This window comes from Chelon labrosus (assembly GCF_963514085.1).
Source record: "Chelon labrosus genome assembly, chromosome: 5".
Lineage (NCBI taxonomy): Eukaryota > Metazoa > Chordata > Actinopteri > Mugiliformes > Mugilidae > Chelon > Chelon labrosus.
In genome coordinates, this window is record NC_140341.1 from 5,092,116 (window position 1) to 5,120,058 (window position 27,943).

Genomic DNA, 27,943 nt, shown 5'->3' on the forward strand with positions numbered 1-27,943 from the left:
ATTTCAATGCTACTCTGGGTCTCTCCATGATAAAACACAGACGCAATTTCTATCCAAAACTTATTTATTTACAAGGTTCAGTATGTACAGTGCAAACATAGTTATACAGCAAATATCCTTATTAGTCACCAGCTATGACAGAGAAATAAAAAGGGAAATTAAATCACACATCCGGATCACCAAAGATCAACAATTCTTGCACCCGTCTGTGAGATCTCAGTTTCATTTCTCCCTCATGTAGAAGTCGAGAATAATATTAGTTCATCTTCAGTTTGTCAGGATTTACTTTCAATACGTTGATATTTGCATATAGATACATTTAGACTCAAACCTGTGCAGATACGGGCTATTAAAAGCAAATAAATCTGGATTCAGTTACTTACGGGTCACATTTTTTTGTTTCTTAGCCACAGATACGTCTGTGCCGAGTAGCTAGGAGATGGTAGAAGGTAGGTACGGTAAGACAAATGGGGAGTTCTACGTGAAAAAGTAATTAATGCATTTGAACATGGCGACATAATCGGGCTCAAGGCACAACTTTGCGATCCGTTGCACCGCGTGCACCCCGTCTTGGACGTAGCGTAGACGTACACACAGCTAAAAAATGCTCCTCATTCGACTCTTGGAAGATGTTGGATCACACAGCTACAGATATGTAGATTCTGCATGACTTCATAAGGTAGATTACAACACGCAAACACGCTCGGTGAAACCAGAACCGGTCAATAGCTATAGTCACATTCACCCAAGGTTAACGTTTTCAGCAATATTATGGTTAGACTTTTAAAAACTGCTTGTTTCAGCCTGGAAACATCGGAGATTCCTGCACAAACACCCAGCAGTAACAGACATCTGGGACATTATTGTTCATCACATGTAAAGGCATACAGAGAGCCAGCGTTCTGTGTACAGTGCAATTTGGAGATAAAGGACTATCATGCATAAACGACATCGACAGTCTAAGCTTCATTTCAAAAGACCAAGACGAGAAGACGTCTGCTCAAACGTGCAAACATTCGGCTCGTGTCTCAGTCGGAGTCGCTGCTGCTGCTGGAGGAGTCGGTCGACATGGCCTCCACGTCGTCCTCGTTCTCCTTGTTGTGGCCCGGGGGCTCCAGGCCGAAGTCGTTGCCGTGGTGAGGAGGGAGCATCCCCGCCGAGACGTCCGAGGACGGCCAGGGGTAGTGAGGCGTCAGGACGTCTGAGCAGACAGGACAGGAGAGGAGAGAGGTTAGGTTACTTGGTGATCTGTGTTAGCCCTGCGATAGACTGGAGACCTGTGCAGGGCGTACCCCGCCTCTTGCTCAATGACAGCTGGGACAGGCCTACTCTTACTGACCTGGTAACCGTCCAGCAGCCAGGGCATCACCTGGCAGGTGTCCGTTCACGCCGTTGGTCGGCAGGTTGGCCATGTGACCGAGCATCCCACTGCGCATTTCCAAGTCGGTCGGGTAGGGCCTGCGTGGATCACCTGAGGACAACATTTGCGTTTGTGGTTAGCAAAGTTAAACGGGACTTTCACTGGAAACCAGCAGGTGCTGCACAGACTCTGGTTCATACCTGGCACCCAGTTGAGGGGAGCGCACACGGCGTTACTGGCACTGATTCTGTGAGCATACTTGATGATTTCTTCCGACGAGATGCTTCCTGCAGAGACAAAGTGAACCGTTTGTCTTCACGGACGAGAATCAAACTCGGCACGACATGTCAGAAAGGTTTGTTAGCTCACCTTTTTTGGCTTTGTCAATTGATTTGAGTTTCTCTTTCGCTTGGTAAACAGCAGTAGCCTTAAAAAAGAAAAAAAAAACAGAAGTTTGTTTAAACTAAAAGAACCTACGGTAACGTGTGAACCATACTTAGAGAATCTCAACCCACCAGGATGTGCTCAGCCTCCTTCAGCTGCTTCTGGAGCTGCTGGATGTCACTGTCTCTCTTCTCCACCTCCTTCTCCAGCAGCTGCATTTCCTGGTGAACCTTCCCCTGCTGCCGAGCCACCTCCATCAGCTCCTGAAACTCCCTGTCCCTCTGCACCAGCAGCTCCAGGATCTGACGACAAAACACACACGCACAATATTTGAATAAACACAAGAAAGGTGCAAATAGCATTATTAAAAACTGGAAGGACAGTGGAGAACCATGGCATCAGGGTAAGAAGAGAGGCAGATGAAGTGATGCACCCATCATGCCTAGTGTCTACTGTACAAGCCTGTGGGGGCAGTGCTATGATCTGGGGTTGCTGCAGTTGCTCAGGTCTAGGTTCAGCAACATTATGTTGCCCAAAGAATGAGGTCAGCTGACTACCTGAATATACTGAATGACCAGGTTATTCCATCAATGGATCATACTCCAAGATGACAATGCCAGGATTCATGGGGCTCAGATTGTGAAAGAGTGGTTCAGGGAGCATGAGACATCATTTTCACACATGGATTAGCCACCACAGAGTCCAGACCTTAACCCCATTGAGAATCTTTGGGATGTGCTGGAGAAGGCTTTGTGCAGTGGTCAGACTCTCCCATCATCAATACAAGATCTTGGTGAAAAATTAATGAAACACTGGAAACTGCAGAAGCTTAATGCCACGAAACCGGACTCGTTCATATATTTCTCATCAGTTGATCCGTCAGAGTTCAGACAGTGGGGTGAGCGTGATGTGTTTACCTGCGTGTCCTCTCCGGGCTGTGGTAGTTTCTGACTCCTGGACAGAGCCAGCATCTCTATCAGCTCCCTGAAACAAACACACAACACGGGAATCAGTTCTTGATCAGCCTTAGCCGAGAGGAAAGCATGCTGGTGTACATGTGGTGGAGGGATTTGGGAGAAAACACGAACACACAGCACATCAGCACATAGGAGCAAGACAAGCGTGAGTGTGAGATGCAAATTAGTGCCCATCGTTGCTGTTTAGCCATTATTGTGTGTTTTTTAGTTGGAGTTGGAACGTTGAGTACATAAATACTCTCCCAACAACTTTAACAGCTAATAATACACAGTTTTACAGTTATCTCTCATCTGTTTCTGAGTCACTATAAATATTAGAGCACGCCGTTCGGGTTTGCTTTTAATTAAAAGTATCCGACGGTGTCTCCTATCAATGCAGAACAGCCGTAGATGTTATTAATCGACATTCTGGATGTTTAAAATCTCCGAGCTGACTATTTTTCTGTCAATGTTTACTCCGTTATGCCAGTGTCCGGCAATACATGCGAGAGCACACAGGAGCGGACGGCTTTCCGTCTTTAATGAGCCAAGTACACTCTTTACAAATAACAGAACAACAATTTAAATATCACGGTAACTCAGTGAGTTTGACTGAACTATAAAGAGTTTGACTTTACCGGGATAAAACCTCCAAATCGTCCAAAACAGACAGCAACCGCTCTTTTGTCGATTTCTCTGCCATCGCGGCCATCTTTTCGTTCCCACTCACCGCTTCTGCGCAAGACAGGAAGTGACGTCTCGCAAATCATCTTCTTCGCTCTTTTTTTTTTAAACGGCAGTTGGTACATAAAAGTATTTTATTGCTGTCGCCTCCTGGTAGCTATGCGCTACTACATTAACAGACTTTGCTTATTTTGTTTACTTAATTGCGAAATTCATTAATCAGTAACGGCACTTGTGATAACATTGATTATGTAGTTTATCATTTATAGCAAGTCCTGGTGCATACATTCCTTACTATAATAAGTTTATCAAACTCCAATTCAATGTGATAGGTTCAAAGTATGTGACAGAAAACGTGACTTTTAAATATAATATATATATCAAAGATAAATAGACACATCGACCCAACACACAAGTTTGCTTTCTGAGTCCTTTTTACTTAAAATACAGAAAATCAATTCCACATTGTGAGACTAACCAGCTTGTGGTGGTTCCACATTCAACTACTCTTATTATTATTTTATTATAGGTAAATGAAGACGAAGAAGCAATAAATTGTAGTCTAAAATTATACCCGAGCTATTCAGCGGGATATAAAATGGCGAAAAATATATGTAGAGATTAACTAAGCAGAACGTATCATCCAAAAACACAATATTTTTACAGTTTTATGTTTTTAGAGTGCTATAATTTATATTTTCTTATTTTTTTTTTTAGTAAGAGTATTCTAAATATATGCCATATTTTTATGTGTTAAGATTCTTATTTATTTATTTGGGCTTTCGTTTTGGTTTTATTAAATATTTTATTGTTTCGCTTATTGTTTTATTTTGGAAGTTTGCTTTGTACTTTGGGACATCCGGTGATTTTGTGAACTACTTAAATAAGTTTGAATTTGACTTAAATAAAGCGTGACGTTCAAATAATTTTGATTTAGAGTTTTAGCGTTGTATAATTTATTTTAAATAAATTGTATTTTTTGACAATTTAACCGAATGTGTTTGCGGTATTTTCGACCGTTATGCCTTTATTTTGAAAGCGTACCGGAACTGTAGTACTTTAGCTTGTCTCCACTGTTATCGCAGCACAGACAGACCAGACTTGGCCGGAGGGAAGTGCGACTTCTTGACTTCGGAGCGAATTCTCTCTGTTTTGTTTTGCTTTTCCATCTATTCCATCGCTTTTTTTTGTCTTTTCCCGATCGGAGTTTGCCGCCGTTTGGTTTCAGGATGGTTAAAGTGTCTTTTAACACGGCTCTGGCCCAGAAGGATGTGAAGAAGGACGCCGAAACTCTAATTCCCGAGGAGGACAAAGTGAGTAGAAAATGGCCAACTGAGCTGGCGTTAACTCGGCTCTGAGCTCGTCGGGAAAGAAGCTCCGTGTTTATATAAACCCCGTTGTGGTGTTGTTTAGTTAAACCTCTGCAAACATTTTCACTGTTTCTTTAACACAATTATGACTTTGTGTTTAAAGTCAGTTATGTCACTGTAATTACGAGTTCGGACAATGTTACTTCCTCGTGTGGCGTTCAATGTTTTATTTGTTCTTCGGTAAACATACCATTTAAACAGTTCACACTCTTTTACATTGAATTTACTACTAAAGAAGTAGTTTTCTTTTCTATTTTTTGGCAGGATTAAATTCCTTTTGTCTATTAATACGTGAAAACATGCAAGTCAGTTTATGGTAACAGCAAAAATTGTAGAAGGTTTTTTGTTTTTGCTAATTTTTGTATTTTTTTTTTGAGGCGTTGAACTACTCCTTTAACCTGCAACACAATAAATGAGAAAAAAAGGTGTTGAAATAAGTGTTAAATTCACTAAAACAAATTCTCATGTGAGTTTCATTTGCAAGATTTCAAGTTAAGTTTTCATTTCGCTTTTGTGTCGCAAGAAATTAGGGAGGTCTGTGTTGTTTTCACACATTTTGCCTAAGGTTTTTAAGAACAAAGTGAGTCGAGAGCTTTGAGGAAGTGAGTTGTCACTTTGAGAAACCAAAACCAGAAAATATTTAATATTACTACCATTAAATTAACTTTGAAGGCTGTTGTTTTCTAACTTTAAGCTTTGTTTCTCCTCATTTTCATTTCTCCTGTTATCATTTGGCTGCTTATCCGTATAATATTAACCTGTGGTTCAGACTCTTATCTCTCAATCTGAAAGTGCGTCATCCTTTGGCAGAAGAGAAAGCAGACGAGAGGAGGGAAAACCCAACGGCACACGCAGAGTCTGTGGATATTTTCACTTTTCTAACCCCCCTGCATCGTCTCAGGAAAAATAACTGAGGAGTTTGCTCTTTAAAGTTTCTCCGTTTGCCAGCTTTCGTGGCTTGCAAGACAAAGGGGACGCTTCATGTTTGGTTGAGTCCTGGATTGGTTATAAAATTAGTTTTTAATCTTATTCGGAGCCAGTTAAAGTCACCTGAATGCAGGAAAGTTTGCTGTGAGGAAAATGCGACAACTCTTGCTGCGAGTTTCACACAACATTTGCATTTGGAAGGTGGTGTTAGGGTTACAGCTCTGGCTTTGCAAAAAAAAAAAAAGCCGCGAGCGATGTGTGACTTTACTCTGTAGACTAGCTAGAGTAGTTGCTGTCTGCCTGGAGCTGGTTAGGTTTTTAAAACGCTGTCTTACGGGGGTATAAAGTTTGGTAGAAACTCCTCCTTGCAGTCTGCCTTGCTCGGGCCTACACCCTGTTGTGAAAGCAGCAGCTGTGTTTTCAGGAAGTCGCGAGTTTTTGTTTTTTTTTTGTAAATTAAAATCAACTCCAGGGAGCTCAAACCTGAGACTTTGTGAGATTCATCGTTGTCAAGTTTCATATATACAGAGATATGAGTTGATTGAAAAACCGCAAAGTGTTCGAGCTGGTTTCATGCATCCGTGAGAACGCCTCGTCTTCTAATCTCTCATCTGTGTGTGAGGGGATGTCTATCATCTCGTCCTGTGATGAGTTTTCACACATCTCATCTACGTGCATGGTTATTGCGGCTGCATACTGTACGATGGAGGGAGCCTGCCTTGTTTATATACATATATATATATATTTATTTAATACTTTTTTCTTCTGCAGAGTTTCAGTCTGAGTCTTATCTGGATGATCAGAGCTTAATGTTCTGCTGCTGGGGGCAGAGGTGAACGCAGACACGGCAGATTTTCCTCTCGGTTTAGTATTTTGTGTTTGGGGATTTCTTGCGGTTGCATTGGTGCTCGCAGCTCGGACTAATCTGAATCTGAAAACCCTCGCTAAACCGAACACAGTAGCTTAATTAGTAGTTTCTTAAATAGATGAGTTGTTTTTCAAGGGCTAGATATCGGGGCTGATCGCTGGACTTACAAGTCTTTATTCAGCTTGATTCCACTTTTGTGAACCTGTTAAAATCCCTTAAAACGCAGCAAACTTGCAGAAAGCATCATTTTGCGTAATAAAATGAGACGTAACTAGGAAATTGTTATTGTATAGCTTCTCAGTTATGAAGGCTGTCTTCTTTTCTTTGCCCTGTGTGGTAGATAATTATCTCTGCTCTGGTTGTACACTGTTGTTTAACCGTTAGTTGGTTGGTTGGTTGGTTGGTTGGTTGGTTGGTAAGCCCTTTACAGAAAGTTAGTTGCAGGGAAAAACTCACCGCAACTCGACGGTTGAATTGCAAACCCAACCATTTCTTATTTGTTCCTGAAATTTCCGTGAATTTCTTAAGCTTCTGCACGGTTACTCACAAGAAACAAGACGGTTAAATGTCATCTGGGTCTGTGGGAAATAACAGAGAGGCTTCTTATAAATGTGAAAGTGAGAAAATCCCCTAGTAAAAATAACAATAACACAGCCCTGGTGAAACATTTTGCCGACGACGACGACGACTCTCTGTAACATGTAGATTTTATTCAGAGCTTATTTATATTCCTGTGGAAGCGATCGGTCGGTTTGGACGCTACAACAAAAAAAAAAAATAATCACGAGTTGTTTTGTTGCAGCTTAACCTCTGTGTGTGTGTGTGTGTGTGTGTGTGTGTGTGTGTGTGTGTGTGTGTGTGTGTGTGTGTGTGTGTGTGTGTGTGTATATATATGTCCTGAGCTGAGCTTATCTTTCCCTCCTTTCGCTTTCTTGGAAACGTTCCTGCTGCTCTGCTTCCCGGGGCAGGAAGCCGCTCGTCAGGACGGCGCAGCTCCAAACAGGAAGCAGCTAATTCTTAATGTTATTTCTAGATTTAAAAAAAATAAAAAATGACACAAAAGGAGTAATCTGATTGCTGATTAATCGACCAGTCATTACAGATCTAAACAGAGTGGAGAACAAGAATCCTCTTTTCGGTTTAATATCAGGGTAGTGAATTTCCACCTTTTATAAGCGTCAGTTTCAGTGGGGGTTTTGTTCCTCCTCCAAACGGCTCTCTTTCCATTTCTGTGTTTCATTTTCTAATCGCTCATACGAACACGTAGGCACAGCATGCACGTCTTGATTCGCAAGTGTCATAAATGAATAAAGGTGTGTTTCCATTCTGTGTTGATCTGTAAACCTCGGATCAGAGTCACGTGACGGAAAAGTAGGAGCTGGGATACCTGAAGCTGCAGGTTGAGCTTAAGTGAAGTACGACAGACAAACACTGTAACAGGAAGACTGTCCAGTATGGCAGAAAAAAAAAAAGATATCCAGCTCATATTGTCTTCCTCAGACTCTTTGTCCATCCGTGTCTCCTCTGAGAGTCCACCCCACCCCTCCCCTCAGGAATCAATAAGGTCTAATGTTCATTTGCTGTGTTGGATCATTAGATCATGTCTGCCCGGGGTCAACATTCAATGTCGGCGCAGGAAACAGTGTCAAGTTCATATTGACCTTATGCAATCCAAACGTTTTTTTTTTTTTTAATTCGATTATTCCGTTTCCTGTTTGTCGTTTAACTTCCAGTCTCCGGTGGCGGTCTGTTAAACTCAATCAGAAGTGTCGGGCCCTGATTGGGTAATAACGTAACAAAGCGTGGGACACATTTATTTGCGAGGACGTAATAATGATCATCCACCTGTGGACATCAGGCTACAGGAAGTAGCTCGCGACTACGTCAACCAACCCGTAGACATAGATATACATAGACGGCTCATTGAGCGGGTTGGCCCCGTTGTTGCGATACGTCAACGTCGCCGCCGCCATATTGGAGGAGGCAGCTCTGTCCCGCGAACCAATACGAGTCAATGGAGTGAACTTTATTAAAGGGGAACTCCGGCGCAAAATGAACCTGGGGTTAATAACACATGTGTACCGAGTTCGACCGTTCTCTGGTATTTGTTTTCATGCATTTGTTTTATTAGTCAAATGTGACCAGTTTTCTTGCAAACCGCCATTTAGCGTATAACGGTAGCATAACTAGGGTCTCTACATGTAAACCGAAGCATTGAGAACTTTGCAAGTAGTTTATTAAAAAAGGAATACAGTACCGTTCGCGTCGGGCTCGCATATCCAGGCGGGCGCCATCTTGGGGAAACTGAACTGTCTTCGTTCAGTGCTTCTCAGTGCTTTCTTCCGGCAACAGACAGTTCAGATCCCCAAGATGGCGCCCGCCTGGATATGCGAGCCGGACGCTAACGGTACTGTGTTCCTTTTTTAATAAACTGCCTGTATACTTGCAAAGTTCTCAATGCTTCGGTTTACATGTAGAGACCCTAGTTATGCTACCGTGTAAGTGTGGTGATATTGTGAGCCTTGTTAGTGGTATAGAAATAGCGATTTCTTTTTATGTGTCGGTGTGCCCCGAAGGCTAGCGTTGTACGCTAATTAGCGGTTTGCAAGAAAACTGGTCACATTTGACTAACAAAACAAATACATGAAAACAAATACCAGAGAACGGTCGAACTCGGTACACATGTGTTATTAACCCCAGGTTCATTTTGCGCCGGAGTTCCCCTTTAAGCGTCTTCTACAGAGTGCTGTAAGTTAGTGCTTCTCATTTACATATTCACACACATTAACGTATATATTCAGGAAACCGATAGGAACCTAAAACAACGTCTGTAATATTCTGAGTAGTTAATGTTACAGACGCTGTTTTTGGTTCCTATCGGTTCCCTGAATTTATACGTTCGTGTGTGAATGTGTATAGCACTTTGTAGAAGACGCTTAATAAAGTTCATCCCATTGACTCGTATTGGTTCGCGGGACAGAGCTGCCTCCTCCAATATGGCGGCGACGTTGACGTACGGTCCAGCGTTCAATGAGGCGTCTATGTATATATATATGTCTATGAACCAGCCCCTTTAACGTGATGTAACTACCCGGAAATGCCCAAAAATGCAGTTCCTCTAATGACCACTTGAGGCTGGTTCCGAAAGTGAGTCGACCCACACTTTAACCTTCGTGTTAAAGTGTCCAAAGTTAGCATAAATAAACACGGTTGTGCTCTTTATAGCTAATTTCTCCCATCGCGGTGAATGTTGACGTGTGTGTTTTTTATATATAACCCGCCTGTTTAAATTATATCAAGGCTTAAATGATGCATAATTATGGGCGTGGCCATCTTAAGTGTGAAGAGGGTGTCCTCACAAGTTCACCTCTTGGACTATATTTAAATTAGCCAGGAGTAGGACTCTCCCAAGATGCCCAAAACCCACCCGACTATAGGCACCCACAGAGGGATCCCTCCCGAGTCCGGCTCTGCAGGCAGCTTCTGTCAGTCAGCCTTTAATCAGCTAAATCCAGAGCGAGTCTGTTGCTAAAACCAGTCGCTGAGACATTTACACAGAAAGAAATAGACCAAGCTAAATATTTAGGCTACGCATGCTCAGTTTGGCTTCAGCCCTGAATACACCGCGTCACGTGTTTTCAGACCGTCTCTGTGGAGCCAAACAGGGATGCAGGCTTCTTCCTGTTGAACATCCAAGTGTTTCATTCATGTCACTGGCTTTCTGTTTGTTTGATTCTCGTGTACTATTTAAGTTAGAGCAGGAAGTGCATGTATTTATTGAATGTTTTGAAACATTTATTTACTTACAGCACAGAATCAAATGCCTCCAAACTCGGGCCCAGGTTTATTTTAGGGTTACAACTGATGATTATAAAGAAACAAAGAGAAACAGGGACCAGATGAACTCTATTGTGGCCCTTAAAGATGGATTATAAACCCAGCTTCAAAGCAAGACAATGCCCGACTGATCAAAACACTGTAGTCTGTAGTTCAGGAAGGTCAGTATCTGGAGCTTAAAGCATGATGCAAATTAAAATTTTCATAGTATTAAATGCCAGGAAGAAAAAGAACAGTATGTGCATCAGGGTTTGCATGAACGATGCACCTTGACCACAAACCAGTCCTACAATTTTATTATTCTTTATGTCCACAACCAGCACCTTCTTCTTATTGTCCTGTGGTACCCGTCTTGTCTCCCACATTATAGATTAATCTGCAGATTGTATTCTCAATAGTCAGTTGAATTTAAGTAATTTCAATCGCCATGTTCATCACGACGAATCCAAAATTCCTGTTCTGACCAAACAGACGTATCGCGCTTTAATAAACTGCAGCAGCAACTTTGGGTCTGTGCTGCTACCGGACGGGGAGAGGAGTGGTTGGTGCTCATCAAAGATCAGTTTTCACAAGATGAAGTGCAGCTGTGGCTGGGTGTGGACCGTCAGTGTCTGTACGAGAGGACACGGGTACGCTTCAAGTTAAACGTGTAGTTTTTATATCTACACGCCTCTTCGGAACTTATGACCGTGAGCTTTTTCTATCAATAGGGGTTTCAAGAATATCCCAGTTATGTGAGTTCAGTCCAATTATTATAATTTAATGATAAACCACTGAGGGCAGCTTTCACTTTACTGAAGAAATGACTCTTCAGACTGAGAAAACACAAGTGGAAACGATGATTTCTCAACTCCAGTAAATTCCACTGATCTGACTGTACACTTAAAAATGTCAAAGGAAACACGTTTGTTTATGCAGCGGGGCCATTTTGCTTTTCTGTATTGATCTGATAATTCACCGTTCCGTTTTCACCTGCGCACCTGACGTTCAGACAAGTTTCTTTGGAAAGATTCAAACAGCAGATATAATCACTGTGTTTTTTGATGCACTTATCTAATCAGTACGCCAACAGCTACAAACAGGCTGATGCATTGGCAGGTCACATCATGTGATCAGCAAACAAAAAAAAAAAACCCTCCACTTCCACGTCCAAACTTCTAAGTCCACGCTGATAACTATGTCACACTTCACTGATGATACACAGAGAGCCGAAGTCCCGCCCCCTCTACTTCCGGGTTATGGGACCTATCTTTCGAAAAAAATATGAACGGCAGTCTATGGCGAAAGATAAATTATTTTCTGGTCCCGATCGACTTGTGCCTTGGATTATACATATGTTGTTTTTCAGAATAAAAAATAATTTTACATGTCAAGAATGTCAGTTTGTCGCAAGATAGTTAAGTAAAACGCTATGGAAAATACGTAATTAAACGAACTACAAGTCCAAGTCGCTTACCGCTTACCCGCATGCTGGCGCGTACGGAACCGACCAAAACTCCCTTGGTGTAACTACAGCTCTCGACATGACCCGATTCATAATGATTGTCACCTCGTTTGATGATTCTGCCTTCGTCCTGGAAGAAGACGGTAAAGCTCAACAAGGAGACAGACATAGTTCTCTGGTGACGTACATTGTTCGAGACGAGAGATGTAGTTCACTAAGCGATCTCATACAAAACCTAATGTTGTTCAGCTTATTCACGTCAAATAATTTATCTCTTGACGTGAAAAATTATCAAAAAATAATTATGATCTCTCCATAGACTGCCGTTCATATTTTTTCGAAAGATAGGTCCCATGACCCGGAAGTAGAGGGGGCGGGACTTCGGCTCTCTATTAATGAGACAGGAAGGCCTGGATAGTTTGGAGCCACTAAAAAAAAACATAGAAATGATTTAAAATGGAAGTCAGATTCAGATCTGTGAATGAATAAAAAAGGAAATCAATAGTTGTAGCGTTTCAGTTGCGTGAATTTTGGACTCCAAAGGCCGTGTTCGTTAGATTAATTGAGAATAAAATAATTTTGTTGCAGCCCCAGCAGAAGAGTTTCGACTGAGAAGTGATTATAATGAAGAATAATGAAGATTTTTGTCAATATATGATGGCGAGCTGTGAATATTGTTTTGCTATTTGCTTTAGTTTTTGTTTATTGATAGATTAATATAACTTTTATTGGCACAAACTAACAGGTGCTATTACAAAACCAAAAGCAGGTTGAGGCTCCAGAAAAGCTCTGATCCTCAGTAGATTTTCCTTTTAACAAAGCATCCTTATTTACTCACTAGGAAAAGTTGAAACAGTTAACCTTCTGTCCATAATACGCCATCTGAGAGTAATCTGCTTATTGCCGGAGCTCTGAAATGGTTTTAATTTGCTGAGGCGGTTGGCTGGAATGTTTTTTTTATTGAAGCACACTGTAAAAGATTTAAAATGCGGTCCTCTAGAGGCTGAAACACTCGAGCAGGAGTGGGTATATATTTAGATATGGTTTGTTGTGAACGCAGATGCAGGAAGGAAGTTCTGTCAGCTCTGTCAGGGCGTGTTGGCTGTAGATGTTGACCCGCTCTTAATGCGGGCGTGTTTTTATATCTCGATTCAGGTTAAGAGCTGCGTGTACTCGCTTGTTAAGTTCCCTCACCTGAAGCATGAAACTCGGATGATCCTGCCAGATTACTGCTGGCGATCGCATCGTGACTCCACAGGTGAATTTACTGAACGACGACTGAGGAGGTGTTTGTGTTTTTAGCCGGTGAATGATCTGCGTGTTTGATATGATGACTAGACTAAACATGCTGAGCTGAAATAGTGGAAGTTTCTTGTCAGATTGTTTTAGATTTGTAGTCTTGTGGGTAAAGACGTTTGCTTAATCAAATCAAGGATCTATGGATAGTTATCTTTAGAGGCGTACAGACAGGAAGACCAGAGAGCATGCAACACTAAAGACATTTGGTGAATCCTAGGCCAAGTCCAAACGTACCAAAACGATCCTCCGCCCCCACCCCCGTTTTCCCTGGCATCGTTTCAAGAATATTTGCGTACAAACGGATCCATCTCAACACGACTCAACACGCTACTTCATATTCCAGTCCTATAGGTTGCGCTGTTTCAGAAATTCACCAAAAACGGAGAGGAAGAGGCGGAGCATGCGCATAAAGCTTGAGCGCTGTTTACAAATCGGCAGTAGAGGTGGATTGGCTGAGCTCGAGGGGTGTGGCGATGACATCGTCGAAACGCAAGTACGCGTTTTCGCCGTATAAAAACAAACACTCAAGGGCTGCGTTGGTGAATTTTTTCACCTTGGGACCAGGTTTCAGAAAAGTTCGTTTTAAGGCAATGCTTTTACAGGATTCGTTTGGACGATCGGCCAAAACGATGCAAAACATCTGCGTTTAAACCAAAAAGCGTCTCCGTGTTGGACGGCCCCCTAGAAATAATGGACAATAAAACCTTTAGTGGTGCGAGCTGGGCGGGAACCAAGTGGAACTAATCTCAACTTTGAGGCAACGCGGTTGAATTAATGACCAATGGGACTTGGACGTAGCCTAGAATCTAGACGCGCCCCTAGCGGCAGCAAATTACATTTGCTGCTTCCAGGGGAAGTCTAGTTACTCTCCGTTGACTTGAGATTTCAAAAAAATCCAAGGTGGACCGGGCCAATCACGAGTCGGTGGGCGGGCTTAACATGATGACGACTGACCTGCGACCATAAGTTCTGTGAATTGCGCGTGAATTCCCCGTCCTGCTAGAACTACCAGAGCGATGGCTGCTGCTAGCGAACAACTTTCTTTCGAATCGGCTTCGGCCGCCACTCTGAAAGACTTGAAGTTAAGCTTTTTCTCTGAGAAAGGAACTCTCTTTTCCGTCGCTCTGACTACATCACCTTCTGCGTTGCTCTGATTGGTTGTAGCGCTATCCTATTGCGTGGAGAGGGAGTTTGAAAGACAACCGTTTATCCCACCCCTCCGGTTGAGCCCTGTCTATGGAGAGTGCCCAGACCCTACATTTAATGTGGGTCTGGCTCGTCAGGCTACCTTGGACCTGTAGGACTATCCAGAATTGATAAAGGAATCCATATGGAGCTCGCCAAATATTAAACACAAGGTAGCGCCTACGACTTTGACTCCTACCACTTTAACCACGTCAAAAAGAAAGAGAACTAGAACCGACAACTGACACACGGACAAAAAATCAAAACAAGACCATTCCACGAGGGCACACTTTTATGCTTTCTCACTAAAGAACAAAAAATTCAGTGCAAGGATAACACAACACAACGGTGCATAAATAATCCGGCATCATTTGCCATATAACCTCCATTTGTTCCCGCTTTGTCATGGCCGGGTTAATCCACAGTTTAACGGCTTAATTTGGGTCATTCTGAGCAGATCCCGTGCAAACATATGGTGGGAAAGAAGGCGAAGCTTCTGCAGGGCCTGAAGCGACGAGATCCCCCCACCCCCCCCAGTTTTGGTTCACTCATTAGGCTCCACTTATTCTTCGTTGCTATATGAAATCCATTTTTACCATTATTTAGAAGAGCTAGAAGTGCTTTTGTACAGGCAACTCATCCGGCACTACACTACACCTACGTGGGACTTCATTGCCGAGTTGCTACTGTTTGCAATTACAAGAGGTCATATTGAGGCTTCAGGAAGTTTCATAGAGCTAATGAAACGTGGAGAAAATGACTGGCTAGTTAGTCAAAAATGAAAACGACTTCCTTCAGCCTAATAGTGCAGCAAAACAATGTGTTAGGCCTATATGTTTTTTAGGAAGAACGGATTAGAAGTGTCCTTTCTCTTTTCAGGATGAGCCATAATTCCATAGTTGCTAATGAAAGTCTTCAGATAGACTTGGATTTGGACTACGGACCAGCCACTCTGTGCGTCCCCTGATTGCCGTCTCAGGCATGTGGGCCGCTTGAAAAGGATTAGAGTTTAATCAGTCAGACAGAGACTCAGCCGGGGAGCTTTAGCTGCCACCCACGGGGCGCCGGCCGATCGCTAAAATTCACCAAGAGGGAGCTCTTAAGCAACCAGGCAGATGCACATGCCCAGACCTGCAGCCTTTGCTCCTCCTCCTTTATAACCTAGCACTTACGGCTGCGTATGATAACATTATTGCCTTAATGGGGCCATTACTGGGGATCCCCCTTCTATTTAAGTTAGTTGGGAAGTTTTTGGGAGCCTCAAGGCTTGTTTCCAGACAGTTTGAATCCAGGATTAGGATTTTAACCTCCTGTAAAGCACTTCAGCCAATGGTAAAGCACTTTATGGAGGCCCTAATAGGATTGGGAGCAGATGGAATTTAGCCCTTTGCTCTATAAGTATCACAAAGGACTACTTTTGGATCTTGGAGAATATCACAATGAAATACATCTCAAGCACAACCATGTAATCATTTCATCACTTTGGACATGTTCAGAAAACATTACCTAAATGGCAAACAGCTACTGGTCCTAGCTTCTTACGCATGATGATTTGCTGTCCCCAGTAGGTTTTATTTCTACTAACGTAGCCCAATGGCAACCTTGACTGCTCGGATCAGAGGATGGAGTTTCATGTATTGGCGTTGTGGTGTGCTGAAATCAAACCTGTCCTGGACACCGATACTCACCTGTGACCATGGAAACAGAAACACAAGCTGCTGTCAGGTGGACTTGACGCTCAGGACACTGAAGGTTGATCCGCTTAAGACGTTTTAGTGGAAGACTGAAGATCAACCGAGAATAGTGCGTTATTTGTTCACACCAGTTATAGGCAATAATTCTGATCTCCCAGAAAGTGGCAAGAAATTTGAAAAGTATAATTATATATTACCAGATGTTATGTGTTGTTGAGTGGCTTGTTAATCACACGCCCACCAACAAACTATTCCACTGATCCGCAGGAAATGCATTCAAAACACAAATAATTACTTTATTTACAAGAAAATGCTGCAAGATGCCGTCAAACTGAGATATTATATAAAATTCTTACTGCGTATCTTAGCTTAATTTTGAGGCTAAAAAACATTGGTGTCCATTTGGGCCAACTGATAAAGAGATAGCTAATTTATTATATCCTACCTTCAAATCTCTGACAAAAACGCACCTTTTTAAAATTGCTTTTAATGTTTAGCTCAGTTCATTGTGTTTTTGATGTTATATTTCACATTGTTTTGCTAATTTGATGTCCTTTTTATGTAAAGTGTCTTTGAGTATCTTGAAAAGCGCTTTTAAATAAAATGTATTATTATTATAACTATTAACTTGGACAGCAGGAGGAGTGTATGAAAAAAACAAACGGCAATGACTACATTCATAATGACTTGTAAAGTAAACATAAATATTATTTAGTTGCCGTCTCTAAAATTTGTAGAAAATGCATCGCTCTCCATTTTGGGTCGTATATTGAATATCTTTGTGTCAGGTCTACATATTTGTACCAAAAAAACAGTGGGTGCCCATTTAGGAGCACAGATTTTCATCGATTTGATCCCAGCGGTTTAAGAATCAATTTATTTTCCATGTCGCACCCAATGACCTTTGGAAAAAATCTAGATCTAAATAGTGACTCTCTTGACAACGCGAGAGTCCACAAACTTAATCAACTGGAAAGTGTTTTGCTTGTTGCGGCCGCGTTAATGCGTTCGGACGGTCGGCCCATCCTGAAGCCGCAAACAAAGACGGCCATTGATCCCGGTTGTGATCGTTAGATGTGAACGCGGTCTCAGTTGACCTTTCAGCAGTGTGTTAACCGGCGGCCATCAATCTCGCCCGCAGCAGCACACAACAAAGAAGCTTTCCATATAAGAGCACAAGTGTTAACATGGTTGACATCCAAGTCAAACAAAGTGTACGGAAGTAGACGGTTGCGGAATGGAGGAACAAAATCGCTTCCTGTTTTAAAACACACACAGGTCTGCTGTTGTTCAGTTAGTAGATTAGTTCTTTATATGCATTTATTTTGTATTAAACATTGTACAAACATTACATTAATAGATTCCCTGCATGAGTTATGGCTCATTATCATTATTAACGATAGATTTATAAATCAAAGACCCTTTGTTCCCAGAGTCTGTATCTTTCCGACTGTACATATTGTTCCTGCTGTGTGAGATGTCGGCATACTTCACTGTGGTGTGCGATGATGACTGTGTGCGTCTTTTGGAGTTATGAAATGTTGGTCTGCAGACTTGCCGGGTCTTGTCGTCTGAGAACAACTACGAGACAGTTGTAAAACAGGTATGAGAAGGCAGCTTGAGCTGATTGCATCGACTGTGTACGCTGAAGAAGCCGCTGTGACGTCAAGCACAGGATTTCTCAGGAACGTTTTAAGGCTTAGTGTTGCGTCTTTCAGTCGTCACCATCTTGGCAGTCCTGACTCCAAGCCTGTTCAGAACTCGGCAAAGATTGGAGCTTGAGTTGAGGCGGACACCTAGCAAACTTTGAGGATATCTAGCTGGAAGCCACATTCAGAGCTTGGTTTGTAGTCGAGCATCACTGCTAGCTTCGTAGCAATGCAAAATATAACAGCTGTGATTGGTCCAAACAGCACTTCCTTGTCCAAGAGTCTCGAACTAGGCACTGTCTTGTTCAGCCTCCTACAAACCATCTACTTGGACGTGTTGCCGTCCTGCGTAAGCCTCTGAGTAGACAAGTTGCGAGACCTCAGATCTTAAACCTATAGCTATAATTCAAACAGGCGCGTTGTCATGGCTGGAAAAACTAGCAACGGTATCCAAAACACATCTATTTCTGTTGTAAATTTTCGGTTCTGCAAACCTGTATAGCCTTATTGAACTTCCAAGAAAGGTTCAAGGACTCATCATCCGAGTAGCTTCTTCAGAACTGAATTGAAGAAGCTACTCGGATGATGAGTGGTGAAACGTCTTCTCGGAAAACTCTACAAGTCCAGTTGCCTTTCTTGAACCTTCGTTGGATATACCACGACCTGGATGACTGAGAACCTTCACAGCCTTATTGAACTTCATAAAAGAGCGATGTCAAACACTTATTTTAAATTGGTTAATTTTAAATTAGCAGTAAAAGACACTGTACAGGTGTTTGTGGCTGAAGTGTTTGTGGCTGAAGCCTCGGCTGAATTGTTTCGCTTTTATTTCCTGTTTTTATTTTATTTTTTTTTTGAGTCAAACGTTGAGTGAGTGATCCAAACAAAGCTCGGCTGGTTTGACCCGAGCTCTCCATCTGATCGGGAGAGAGGCCTCGGGATATATTCCCTTTTAGTGTCTCTCCACCAGTTGGCCTGCCAGACCGACTCCATCTAACGCCATTATGTTCTCACCCAGAGTCCTCTGCTCCCTCAGTCAACTTTTTTTTTTTAAGGACTTCATCCTCACTTCCTCTTGTTTGTCCTCACATTTGGCTCTCATGCCAACTCTTAACATCTGTTCTTTGGTTCCTCTTTTCTCAACGGTCCATTTTTCTCTCGTGGCCTTGTTTTTGCTTTGTGTAACGTTGCGGTAAAGGGCAGAAAGGGCTGACTGTCACTGTTTGAGTCGACTTCTTGCAGATTCTGAGTAAAAGCTGGTTTAATAACAGTTTTAATGTCTGAAATCAAAGCACTGACTCACACGCACCACCATTTACCAAGCTGTAAATGCTGCAGAAATACATTTTCCCCCCCAGCGGTAAAAGAAGATTAAACCGGATGCTTTTGTTCCGCGAGGATTACTGAGATGTTTTACTGAGTCTTAAAGTATTTATTCGATCACGAAAAAGGTGCTTTCCTGTTGAGAATTTCTCAAATAAGTCCTGTTTTGGATCCTTTCTTTAGCAGTTTAGTGTGTATTAACTACGATCAGTGGGACAAGTTGTTCTGCAAAGACAAACGTCCACCTGTTGCTTCCCAAAACGATCTGTCAGGACTGTCCTTCAAAGTATAGAAATGGTGCAAAACCAGTTTTATTGCAGAAGTGAAGGTTCGATCATGACAAACATTCAAAAGGGAAGGCTAGTTGTTTTCTGTTACTGTGGTGTGCTGTGTGAAGGAGGACAGTTTGTTCTCTTGTGGCGTTGCACGTGGTAGATTCTAGACGAGTGTCTCGTCGGATATCATCACAATCCACCACACTTCTAGAAGTTTGTCATCTCGGCAATCTTGGCCTACACCGGGCGGGCTGTTAGCAGCAGATACGGCGTGCAGATATTATGCTTCTGGGCGGAGCATGTCTAATTATACACACACACACACACATTGAATCTTAAAGGAAGAAAAAAAAAAAAAGAAGCTGTTTCCTTGCACGGTTGTTTGTCTTTAATCAGAGTTTAATTTCTACCCGGGGCTTGAAGAGAGCTGCTGTTTTTGTATAAGCTGCTCGCTCACAACTCAGCCGTGCATTTCCTGTGGTTTTCGCAACCTTGCCTTTTGCGAATAATACGCTCTTTTGGGTTCAGCTTGCATTCGAGTAAAACACGCAAGACCCCGTTCCTCAAATTTTAAGTCAGTGCACACTTCCTGGCACCGCTGTGTTTCTCAGCCTTTAATGTTGCACGACAACAGGAATATGAGCAGCCAGGTAGTCGATAAAACATTATTTGGAGGATTTATCTTCTATTTAAGCGATCTAACATAAACAAAAAGACACAATGTGTGTGTGGTGTGAATTTCTTTTGCGTGTCTTGCCCAACTTGTGTTTTTTTTTTTATGAAACTGATTCTATTTTCAGACTTACTACCCGTAAACGAGAAGTGACGGTTTTAAGAGGAAACCAACAACACAGACTTGCAGACATGTTAGAAATGTTAGCAATTCAAGACGGAGAGTTTTTTTGTTTTGGTTTGTTTTGGGTTTTTTTTTTGCTGATAAGCCCCCGGTTCTTTTGCACCGTCAAACATTTACCCACAATCTGCCTTTGCGTGCTCAGCTGAGAATCCGAAGGTACACAAACTGCACAATTATCTTAATATTTATAGCGTTTTTATACAAATCTTCGGAATCTTTTGAGTGAGTGAAATGGCATGAAAGCAATTGCAGGTGTGTGTGTGTGTGTGCAAAATGAACTAAACAAGGACTCAGTCGTAGATGAAAAGCTGCCAAAATGCAAATGCTAATAACGTACGGCGCGTAGAACACCTTGATTGGAGCAATACATTTTAATTTACTGTGTTTTCTGTCGTTTTTATTCAAGAAGTGAAGTAGTTAATCATTCCAGCTGTGTTTATTGAGCACATTTCACCTGAAAAGCAAATTAAAATGGTAATAAAATCTTAAATGAAGACACCTTCAAAAGAAAACCTCGATGGCGGTAAACACTTTCCAACATATTCAGTAAATACACCTCAGGTAGAAGAGACGAAATCCCCGATCAGCTGTTTCTAACTCCCATCAACATCGCAACTTAGACAGCGAGCACAGGAAGTTGTGTCTTTTCCAGAGTGAAGCAACAACCTCCACCACTTCCTCCTTACTTTCAGTTTCGCTGCGTTTTTTTTTTTCTTTACTTTCCAGAGTTTTGTTTCGTCTTTACATTTTCACTTTGACTCCGTTTTTGCCGTCGGTGTTTTGCATCGTGATGAGTCACCTCGTTGGTGTGTGTGTGTGTGTGTGTGTGTGTCTGAAAAAGGGACGTGGAGCCTCGTTCGTCTGATCTGAAGCAAGCCTTTTGTTTTCACACACACACACACACACACACATCCACGGTGATGCCTCGCGTCGCGCCTTGTCCTCTCGCTTCGTCCGTGTCTCTGGAGAGTTTGCAGGCGCTGCACGGCCCCAAACAAAACAAAGTGTGATGGTGTGATCTTTATCAGAACTAGCATCCAGTTGGTCCTTGTAAAAGTCGTTCTCGCCCGTTTGTCCTGCGTCTGTCATTAAACTTTAAGGACAAAACGTTTAAATTGTGTTGTTTACTTGCCCCGTCAGTCCTAATGTTGTGGCTGATTGGTGTACGTTGCCTGTTGTGAGGAGGTGAAGCGTTCAAACACTTCAGAGTGAAGGTATGGATCTAAGAGAGGGGAAGTAGAGACACATGCTGAAACTATGAGGATTCAATTTCAATCATCTGATCCTCCCCAATGTGGAAATGTGGTGGAAACAATCACGAATCAAACATCTAACGAGCCTTTGTCTTCTGTCTCCCTCAGGATGCCGAGGCCGCCGTGCTGGTGCGCCACCAGTCCCGGGCCTGGTGCTGGTGCATGTGCCTGGGTCTCGCCCTCATGCTGTCCGGAGTGGTCGTCGGAGGGGCCTACCTGTACCGCTACTACTCTCCGTACAGCACAGAGGTAAATGCGACCGATTGTCAAATATCAAAGCGTCCCGATGGGAACAGTAGAGGCCGTTTTAAGGCAGATGAAAGTCAGGGCGGGACGTCTGAGAGCGTTTGCTTCTCGGTACGCCAGTGCCCCACGGCTTAAGGCAACATGAAGAGGTCCTGGGGAAAAAAAACACGTCACACACATCGAATAAATATCTAGAATATAAAATAATAAAAACTGGTAAAGTCAGTAATTCACGTACAATACAATACGAATTTGTGACGCTACAGATTTAATATTTTCAGATATATCTACTTTTGGAAAGAAACAAAATGAGGCTTTTTCTTTTTTTTTTCTTAATCTGCAGCAGAGAATGTTCTCACCTCTCAAACAGGTCGGAGCAGGTAAAGCGCTGTGAGCTGTTTCATCACGTAACAGTTCTCAGGCAGCTTTTAGAGGCAGAACCGTGTTTGATAGCTGTGGCGTATTTCCTGAGGACTAAAAGATTAAAACTGACCAAAAAAGGAAAAAAATGAGCTGAGAGACTTTGCGGATCTCTGCAGCGGTGTCACGTGTCAGACGGAAATGTAAAGCTTCACTTCCTCATCTGAATCGGCGCTTCTCTGCTATAGGTGTCTGGTGATGTGGCCTGAAGGTTGTAGTCGTCCCTCTGTCCTTTTATTTCCTCTCTATGTCCTGTTCCTTCTCATTTATATGTCTATTTTAAACATTAGTTTTCGTCTTGAATTGGGAAAATAACATTTGGAAAGCCACCTGTAGCACTTTATAAAAGAAAACACTGACATATTTTGCGATTCAGTCTCTTTATTTTAGCTTTGTTTACACCACCACGCTGTCCTCGACGTGTTCAGGCAGCTCTTAAAAACTGAAACGAACAAAAATGTAAAATATTCACCGGCTTCAAGGAGCTGCTGCTGTGTTTCTGACACCTTAATAACAAACGTTATAGGATCTATCTTTCCACTCGGGTTATTTGCTCGGGAGCCGTTTGTAATGTGGGTTTGTAAGTCACACCGCTGTACCTCCTCACCTTCTTCTGCTCTCTCTCGTCCCTGCAGGAGGGCCAGGTGTTTTTCTGCGGGGTGAACTACCGCGAGGAGGACTTCATGATCCAGGAGGAGGATGAGGTACGATCTGTCCGTTTGTTAGTGTCCTCTTCTTGAATGTTGTGTGTTAGTAAGTGATTGACGACCTGAGTTACTGATTGATTCACTGACTTCAGCTTGAAATGGGCCGCCTTAGGACTGGATATCGCTGCCGATTTCCTGATTTAATATAGGTTTATGTAGAGATCCCTTTGATTTGTGGTATTTCTATAATATTTAACCCTCAGTTGTTGCTTCTTACATACACACCCTTGCTTCTCTGTCGCAATACTTTTAAAATCCAATCTGTTTTCAGGCCCGACGGTGAAAGATTTGTCGTGCGAAACCAGTCTCTTGACTTTATTTATCAACCCGTACCACAACATTACACTTTAAATAGTTTCAAATCTGAAATATCTCTAAATTATTTGATATTGAATCGAATCAAACTGAGTCGAATCCATAGCGATACTCCAAAGGGAGTCCGCTGCAAGCTGAAGTCCCTTACGTGTGTTTGTTTTCAGTTAATGTCTTTACCAAATATATTCTAAGACTCTAGACAAGTACAGCAGTTACTCTGAGAGTGTGTTGAGTCAGCATCGTGCCACATCGTGAGCTCAGACAGGTCCTTCTAGTGAGGCATCGGTTACTGTAACCCTCCGAGCGACTTTACTGACTCCTTAACTGGATCGCAGGTGGAGGTCGAGCTGCCGAACGGGTTACACATGCGACTGCTGGAGGAGAGGATCCGCGTGCTGGAGAGGGAGCAGGTGGAGCTCATCAGCGTGCCCGTGCCCGAGTTCGACAACGGAGACCCGGCCGACATCGTCCACGACTTCCAGCGGGTGAGGCAGAGTTGCTCAAGTCACTGAGAGTTATATTGAATGTATAAAAGTCGACTTGTTCCCGTTTCTTAATGAAATTGTCAGTATTTAAGTCGGTTTTGACAAATTTGTTGCGAACTTTTCACCCGTTTAGCTATGTTTCAGCTGTTTTTTTTTTTTTTTTAAATGTGAGGTGCTAAATTCCACCTGTAGTTCCTGGATGGGTTAATAAGCAATTAGTTTGAACCATAGACAGTATAAAGACAGATGAACAGCTCCTTAAAAGTGAAGCCAAAGCAAGTAGAGCTCCCCCTGGTGTCTGACTGCAGTATAGCTCATAAGCTCCACCCCCTCCATGTTAGTGGGCGGGACTTGGACCAAACTAAAACACTAAAAATACACATCAAATACATTTTTGTAGTTTTGAAGTGTAATTTCTTTGGATACGTTTCATTTTAGTTAGAATATTTGACGCTCTAGAAAGAGGATGTGACTTAATGGCGACTACCAGTTGCCATGCCAACCTCTCTGTAAAGCGGTCTCTTGGGAGCAGGCCGTGAGGGTTGTAAAAAAAATAAAATAAATACATCTTATAATCCCACATTTCCTTGTACCTGGTGGAGGTGGAGCAGAGCGTAGTATTAATTAAATTAAACAAAAACGTGGGTGAGTTTGGAGGAAGTGTGGCTCCGCCCACGTGGCTACTGATCAGGAAGCGGTGACACATTGTCCATATTTATATACAGTCTATGGTTTCAACAGTCTGTCCACCACTATTACCAACGTGTCAAGCAAGTTTTACATGTAGAAAACTAATTCAGCTGTTCATCCGCTGCCATTATTAATTCTGTTTGACACATAGCACACTCCTTGTTTTTCTTGATTTGTAAATCTTTCCCTTGCTTTTCAGAGGTTGACCGCCTACCTGGATCTGAGCCTGGACAAGTGCTACGTCATCCCACTCAACACCTCCATCGTCATGCCACCCAGGGACTTTTTGGAGCTGCTCGTCAACGTCAAGGTAACGCCTCGGTGACGCGCCAAAAACCTTCTGTTTTTCATTTCCTCCACGAGTGAAATGTCAAAGTCGATACCGTGTGTTTCAGTCTTTTACGCCAACAGCCTCTAGATGTGGACAGGAATGACTAAATGTAGATAGAAAGATAGTCACATTGTGCTGTAACCTGTGTGTCTGCTATGCCCCTCCCTCTCCCCCCCAGGCCGGCACCTACCTGCCCCAGTCTTACCTGATCCACGAGGAGATGGTGGTGACCGAGCGCCTGGAGCACGTTGAACAGCTCGGCTACTTCATCTACAACCTCTGCCGCGACAAGGAGACCTACAAGCTGCAGCGCAGAGACAGGATTCTGGGTAAGTAGGGGGGGGGGGGGCAGATAATAGAACAGCCTTCAGTAGATTTTACTAAAGAATATCAGTTATGCTGGGCTCAGACTGCAGGAGTTTGATTTTCTCCCCAATTCCACCGTCCTGACAGTCAGTGGAGAGGTCTGGTCTAGACGTCACTCAGATTATCTGGTGAAGTTAGGGTTTAAAGATCTGCTCCTAAGTCTCCTGAACTGCTGACAGACCCATCAGAGCTACTAATTAATGTCAAACAGGTTTTTAGGTTAACATTTATCTAAATAAATACATCTGGATGACTACCTCAGTACTTTGACACAAAAAATTACGAGAGACAAAGTATTTTCTCATCCACACTGGTGTAACACAAAGTTACACCATCTTCTTCTTGTTTTTCTTCTTCTTCTTCTAGTGTACTTCTTCTTTCTCTTCTTCTTGCATACTTCTTTCTTTTCTTCTAGCGTTCTTCTTCCTCTTCTTCTAGCGTACTGCTTCTTTCTCTTCTTGCATACTTCTGTCTTTTCTTCTAGCGTTCTTCCTCTACTTCTAGCGTACTTCTTCTTTCTCTTCTTCAAGCGTTGTTCTTGTCTTCTTCTAGCATTCTTCTTGTGTACTTCTTTCTCTTCTTCTTCTAGCGTACTTCTTCCTCTTCTTTCTCTTCTTCTTTTAGCGTACTTCTTCCTCTTCTTTCTCTTCTTCTTCTAGCGTACTTCTTCCTCTTCTTTCTCTTCTTCTAGCCTTCTTCTTCCTCTTCTTTCTCTTCTTCTTCTAGCCTTCTTCTTCCTCTTCTTTCTCTTCTTCTTCTAGCCTTCTTCTTCCTCTTCTTTCTCTTCTTCTAGCATACTTCTTCCTCTTCTTTCGCTTCTTGTGTACTTCTTTCTCTTCTAGTGTACTTTTTTCTCTTCTTCTAGCGTACTTCTTCTTTCTCTTCTAGCGTTCTTCTTCTTTCTCTTCTTCTACCATACTTGTTTCTCTTCATCTCCTAGCATACGTCTTCTTTTTCTTCTTCTCGCGTTGTTCTTGTGTTCTTCTAGCATTCTTCTTCTAGCCTTCTTCTTCCTCTTCTTTCTCTTCTTCTTCTTGCACACTTTTTCCTCTTCTTTCGCTTCTTGCATACTTCTTCTTTCGCTTCTTGCGTACTTCTTCTTTCTCTTCTAGCGTTCTTCTTCTTTCTGTTCTTCTACCATACTTCTTTCTCTTCATCTCCTAGCATACGTCTTCTTTCTCTTCTTCTAGCGTTGTTCTTGTGTTCTTCTAGCATTCTTCTTCTAGCGTACTTCTTCCTCTAGTATACTGCTTCTCCCTCTTCTTCTAGCCTTCTTTTCTTCTTTTAGCGTACTTTTTCTTCTAGCATAATTCTCCTCCTCCTCTTCCTCCTCCTCAACAACAACAGTCAGTGGAGAAATCAGGTCCATCCAGATTATTTGGCAATGGAAGGGTTTACAGGGTTTAACTGGCCTCTTCTAGTTTGATTGGCACTTGGCAAACCAGCCGTTTCCATCCACCTACTGGTCTGGACAGTGGATTAGTAGATTTACAGCAAGTTGTTGCACCACAGTCCAGTCTGATTTTTAAACATTCAGTTCTCCCTGATCTAGAACAATAACCTAAATTATATCCTGAACACCGTGTTGGGACTGTTATTTTAAATTTTGTTGAGGGTCCAAGTTTGACGTTGGATAAAATAATGTGGGGAATTGGGTGCGGTTTTTAAACTCCTGTAGTCTAAGCCCTGCTTAATAGTTTCACAACATCATATGTCTCAAAATGCAATCGTGCAAGCTATTAAAAAAAAAAAAAATCCTCCGTTGGTCTGACAGGTATGCAGAAGCGTGAAGCTCTCAACTGCCACAAGATCCGTCACTTCGAGAACAAGTTTGTGGTGGAAACTCTGATCTGTGAGCCTTAAGGACGCCTCGCCGTCTCTCCACTGCTCTTAAAGTCACTGGCGTGCAGTGAGATTGTGTTTTTAATCCTCACCTGTCTTTCTTTCTGTCCTTTACTTCAGGTAGTTTGAGTGAGTGAGAGGAGAGTGTAATGTGAAGCTGTTTGGTAAATGTTCTTTGATTGTGAAAGAATTAAAGGTGAAAAGTCATGTATTTGTTTTTTGTTTTTTTCTGCACGGGGAGCTTCTGGGAATCTTTTCAGATCATAACGCGTTCAGCTGAGTAATAAATTATTTTAATCAAAGTAACAGCAAAAAAAAAAAAATTAAAAGTAGCATAAACATTTATTTCAGTAGACGTGGTTAAATTTACCTTTTTCCTTTCTTTCAGCTCAGATATAAATTTTCAAGAGAAAGGGAAGCGATTGTAAACTCGTCAGTCCAGGCCAGGGAGACTTTTTGTTGTTTTTTTTTTTTATATTTTATCTGCTGTAGCTATTAATACACTGCACCTGTTGTTTCTTAAACTGGAAAATGATCTTAAACTAAGAGTGTGGACGTGTGCTTCTCTTGTTTAGCTTTAAAAAAAAAAAAAAAAAAAATCAGCAAACGATGTAAATTCAAAAATAGAAAAAAGAAAAGGAGCTCACAGGAAAAATAAACCTCACGCTTTTATGTTAAAATCTTTTTTCCACGAGGGTTGTCTGTCTTTTTATGAATGTGTAATTTTTTTGGATAACTCTTCTTGTACTAATTTGTGTATATAATCTCTTTAAAGATATGAAACAGACCAACACAATAAACAAAATGGAAAAAATAAGGTGTCTCTGCTGTCGTTTCTTTTTTTTTATTAAATACAGTTTTAATTGAGGGGAACAGCAACACAAATAATATAAATATACATTTCATCGCCTAGTTTTGGTATTTGATAACTACAATGTTGCTCATGTGTATGTGGTTGCTTGAAGTTCCTAATATTGCAATATACATCGATCAGCCACAACATTAAAACCACTGACAGGAGAAGTGAATAACATTTAAACCATCTTGTGACAATTCAGTGTTCTACTGGGAAACTTTTGGACTTGGCATTCATTGGTGTGGATGTTACTTAGACATGTAGCACCCACCTAGACCAGACCAGGCACCCCCACCCCATAGCAATGGCTGCTGCCATCAA

At 42.2% G+C, this 27,943-nt stretch overlaps 2 protein-coding genes across 2 annotated transcripts; one reads left to right on the forward strand and one right to left on the reverse strand.

The window, feature by feature from the left end:
* Positions 1–46: 46 nt before the first annotated feature.
* On the reverse strand, positions 47–3,628 carry med4 (mediator complex subunit 4). The gene is made up of 7 exons (XM_084545283.1): positions 3,339–3,628; positions 2,662–2,728; positions 1,876–2,046; positions 1,730–1,787; positions 1,561–1,647; positions 1,340–1,471; positions 47–1,201 (listed from the first exon to the last, which is right to left on the reverse strand). Exons 1-7 carry the CDS (start codon positions 3,410–3,412, stop codon positions 1,029–1,031), a joined length of 762 nt encoding a protein of 253 aa, XP_084401409.1. The 5' UTR covers positions 3,413–3,628; the 3' UTR covers positions 47–1,028.
* Positions 3,629–4,462: 834 nt separating this feature from the next.
* Positions 4,463–27,583, forward strand: LOC311488158 (integral membrane protein 2B-like). Its single transcript, XM_084544684.1, has 7 exons — positions 4,463–4,697; positions 21,473–21,613; positions 22,666–22,734; positions 23,388–23,537; positions 24,427–24,537; positions 24,737–24,887; positions 26,699–27,583. The coding sequence occupies exons 1-7, from the start codon at positions 4,614–4,616 to the stop codon at positions 26,785–26,787; spliced, it is 795 nt and encodes a 264-aa protein (XP_084400810.1). The 5' UTR covers positions 4,463–4,613; the 3' UTR covers positions 26,788–27,583.
* The last annotated feature ends 360 nt before the right edge of the window (positions 27,584–27,943 follow it).

Excerpts from the sequence above, each read along its gene's own strand:
- LOC311488158 (XM_084544684.1), top strand. The coding sequence starts at position 4,614 with ATGGTTAAAGTGTCTTTTAACACGGCTCTGGCCCAGAAGGATGTGAAG. Across the intron at positions 4,698-21,472 it reads TAATTCCCGAGGAGGACAAA|GATGCCGAGGCCGCCGTGCT; the intron begins GTGAGTAGAAAA and ends TGTCTCCCTCAG. Across the intron at positions 24,888-26,698 it reads GCGCAGAGACAGGATTCTGG|GTATGCAGAAGCGTGAAGCT; the intron begins GTAAGTAGGGGG and ends TTGGTCTGACAG.
- med4 (XM_084545283.1), bottom strand. The coding sequence starts at position 3,412 with ATGGCCGCGATGGCAGAGAAATCGACAAAAGAGCGGTTGCTGTCTGTT. Across the intron at positions 2,047-2,661 it reads AGCCCGGAGAGGACACGCAG|ATCCTGGAGCTGCTGGTGCA; the intron begins GTAAACACATCA and ends TTTTGTCGTCAG. Across the intron at positions 1,202-1,339 it reads GGCTGCTGGACGGTTACCAG|ACGTCCTGACGCCTCACTAC; the intron begins GTCAGTAAGAGT and ends CTGTCTGCTCAG.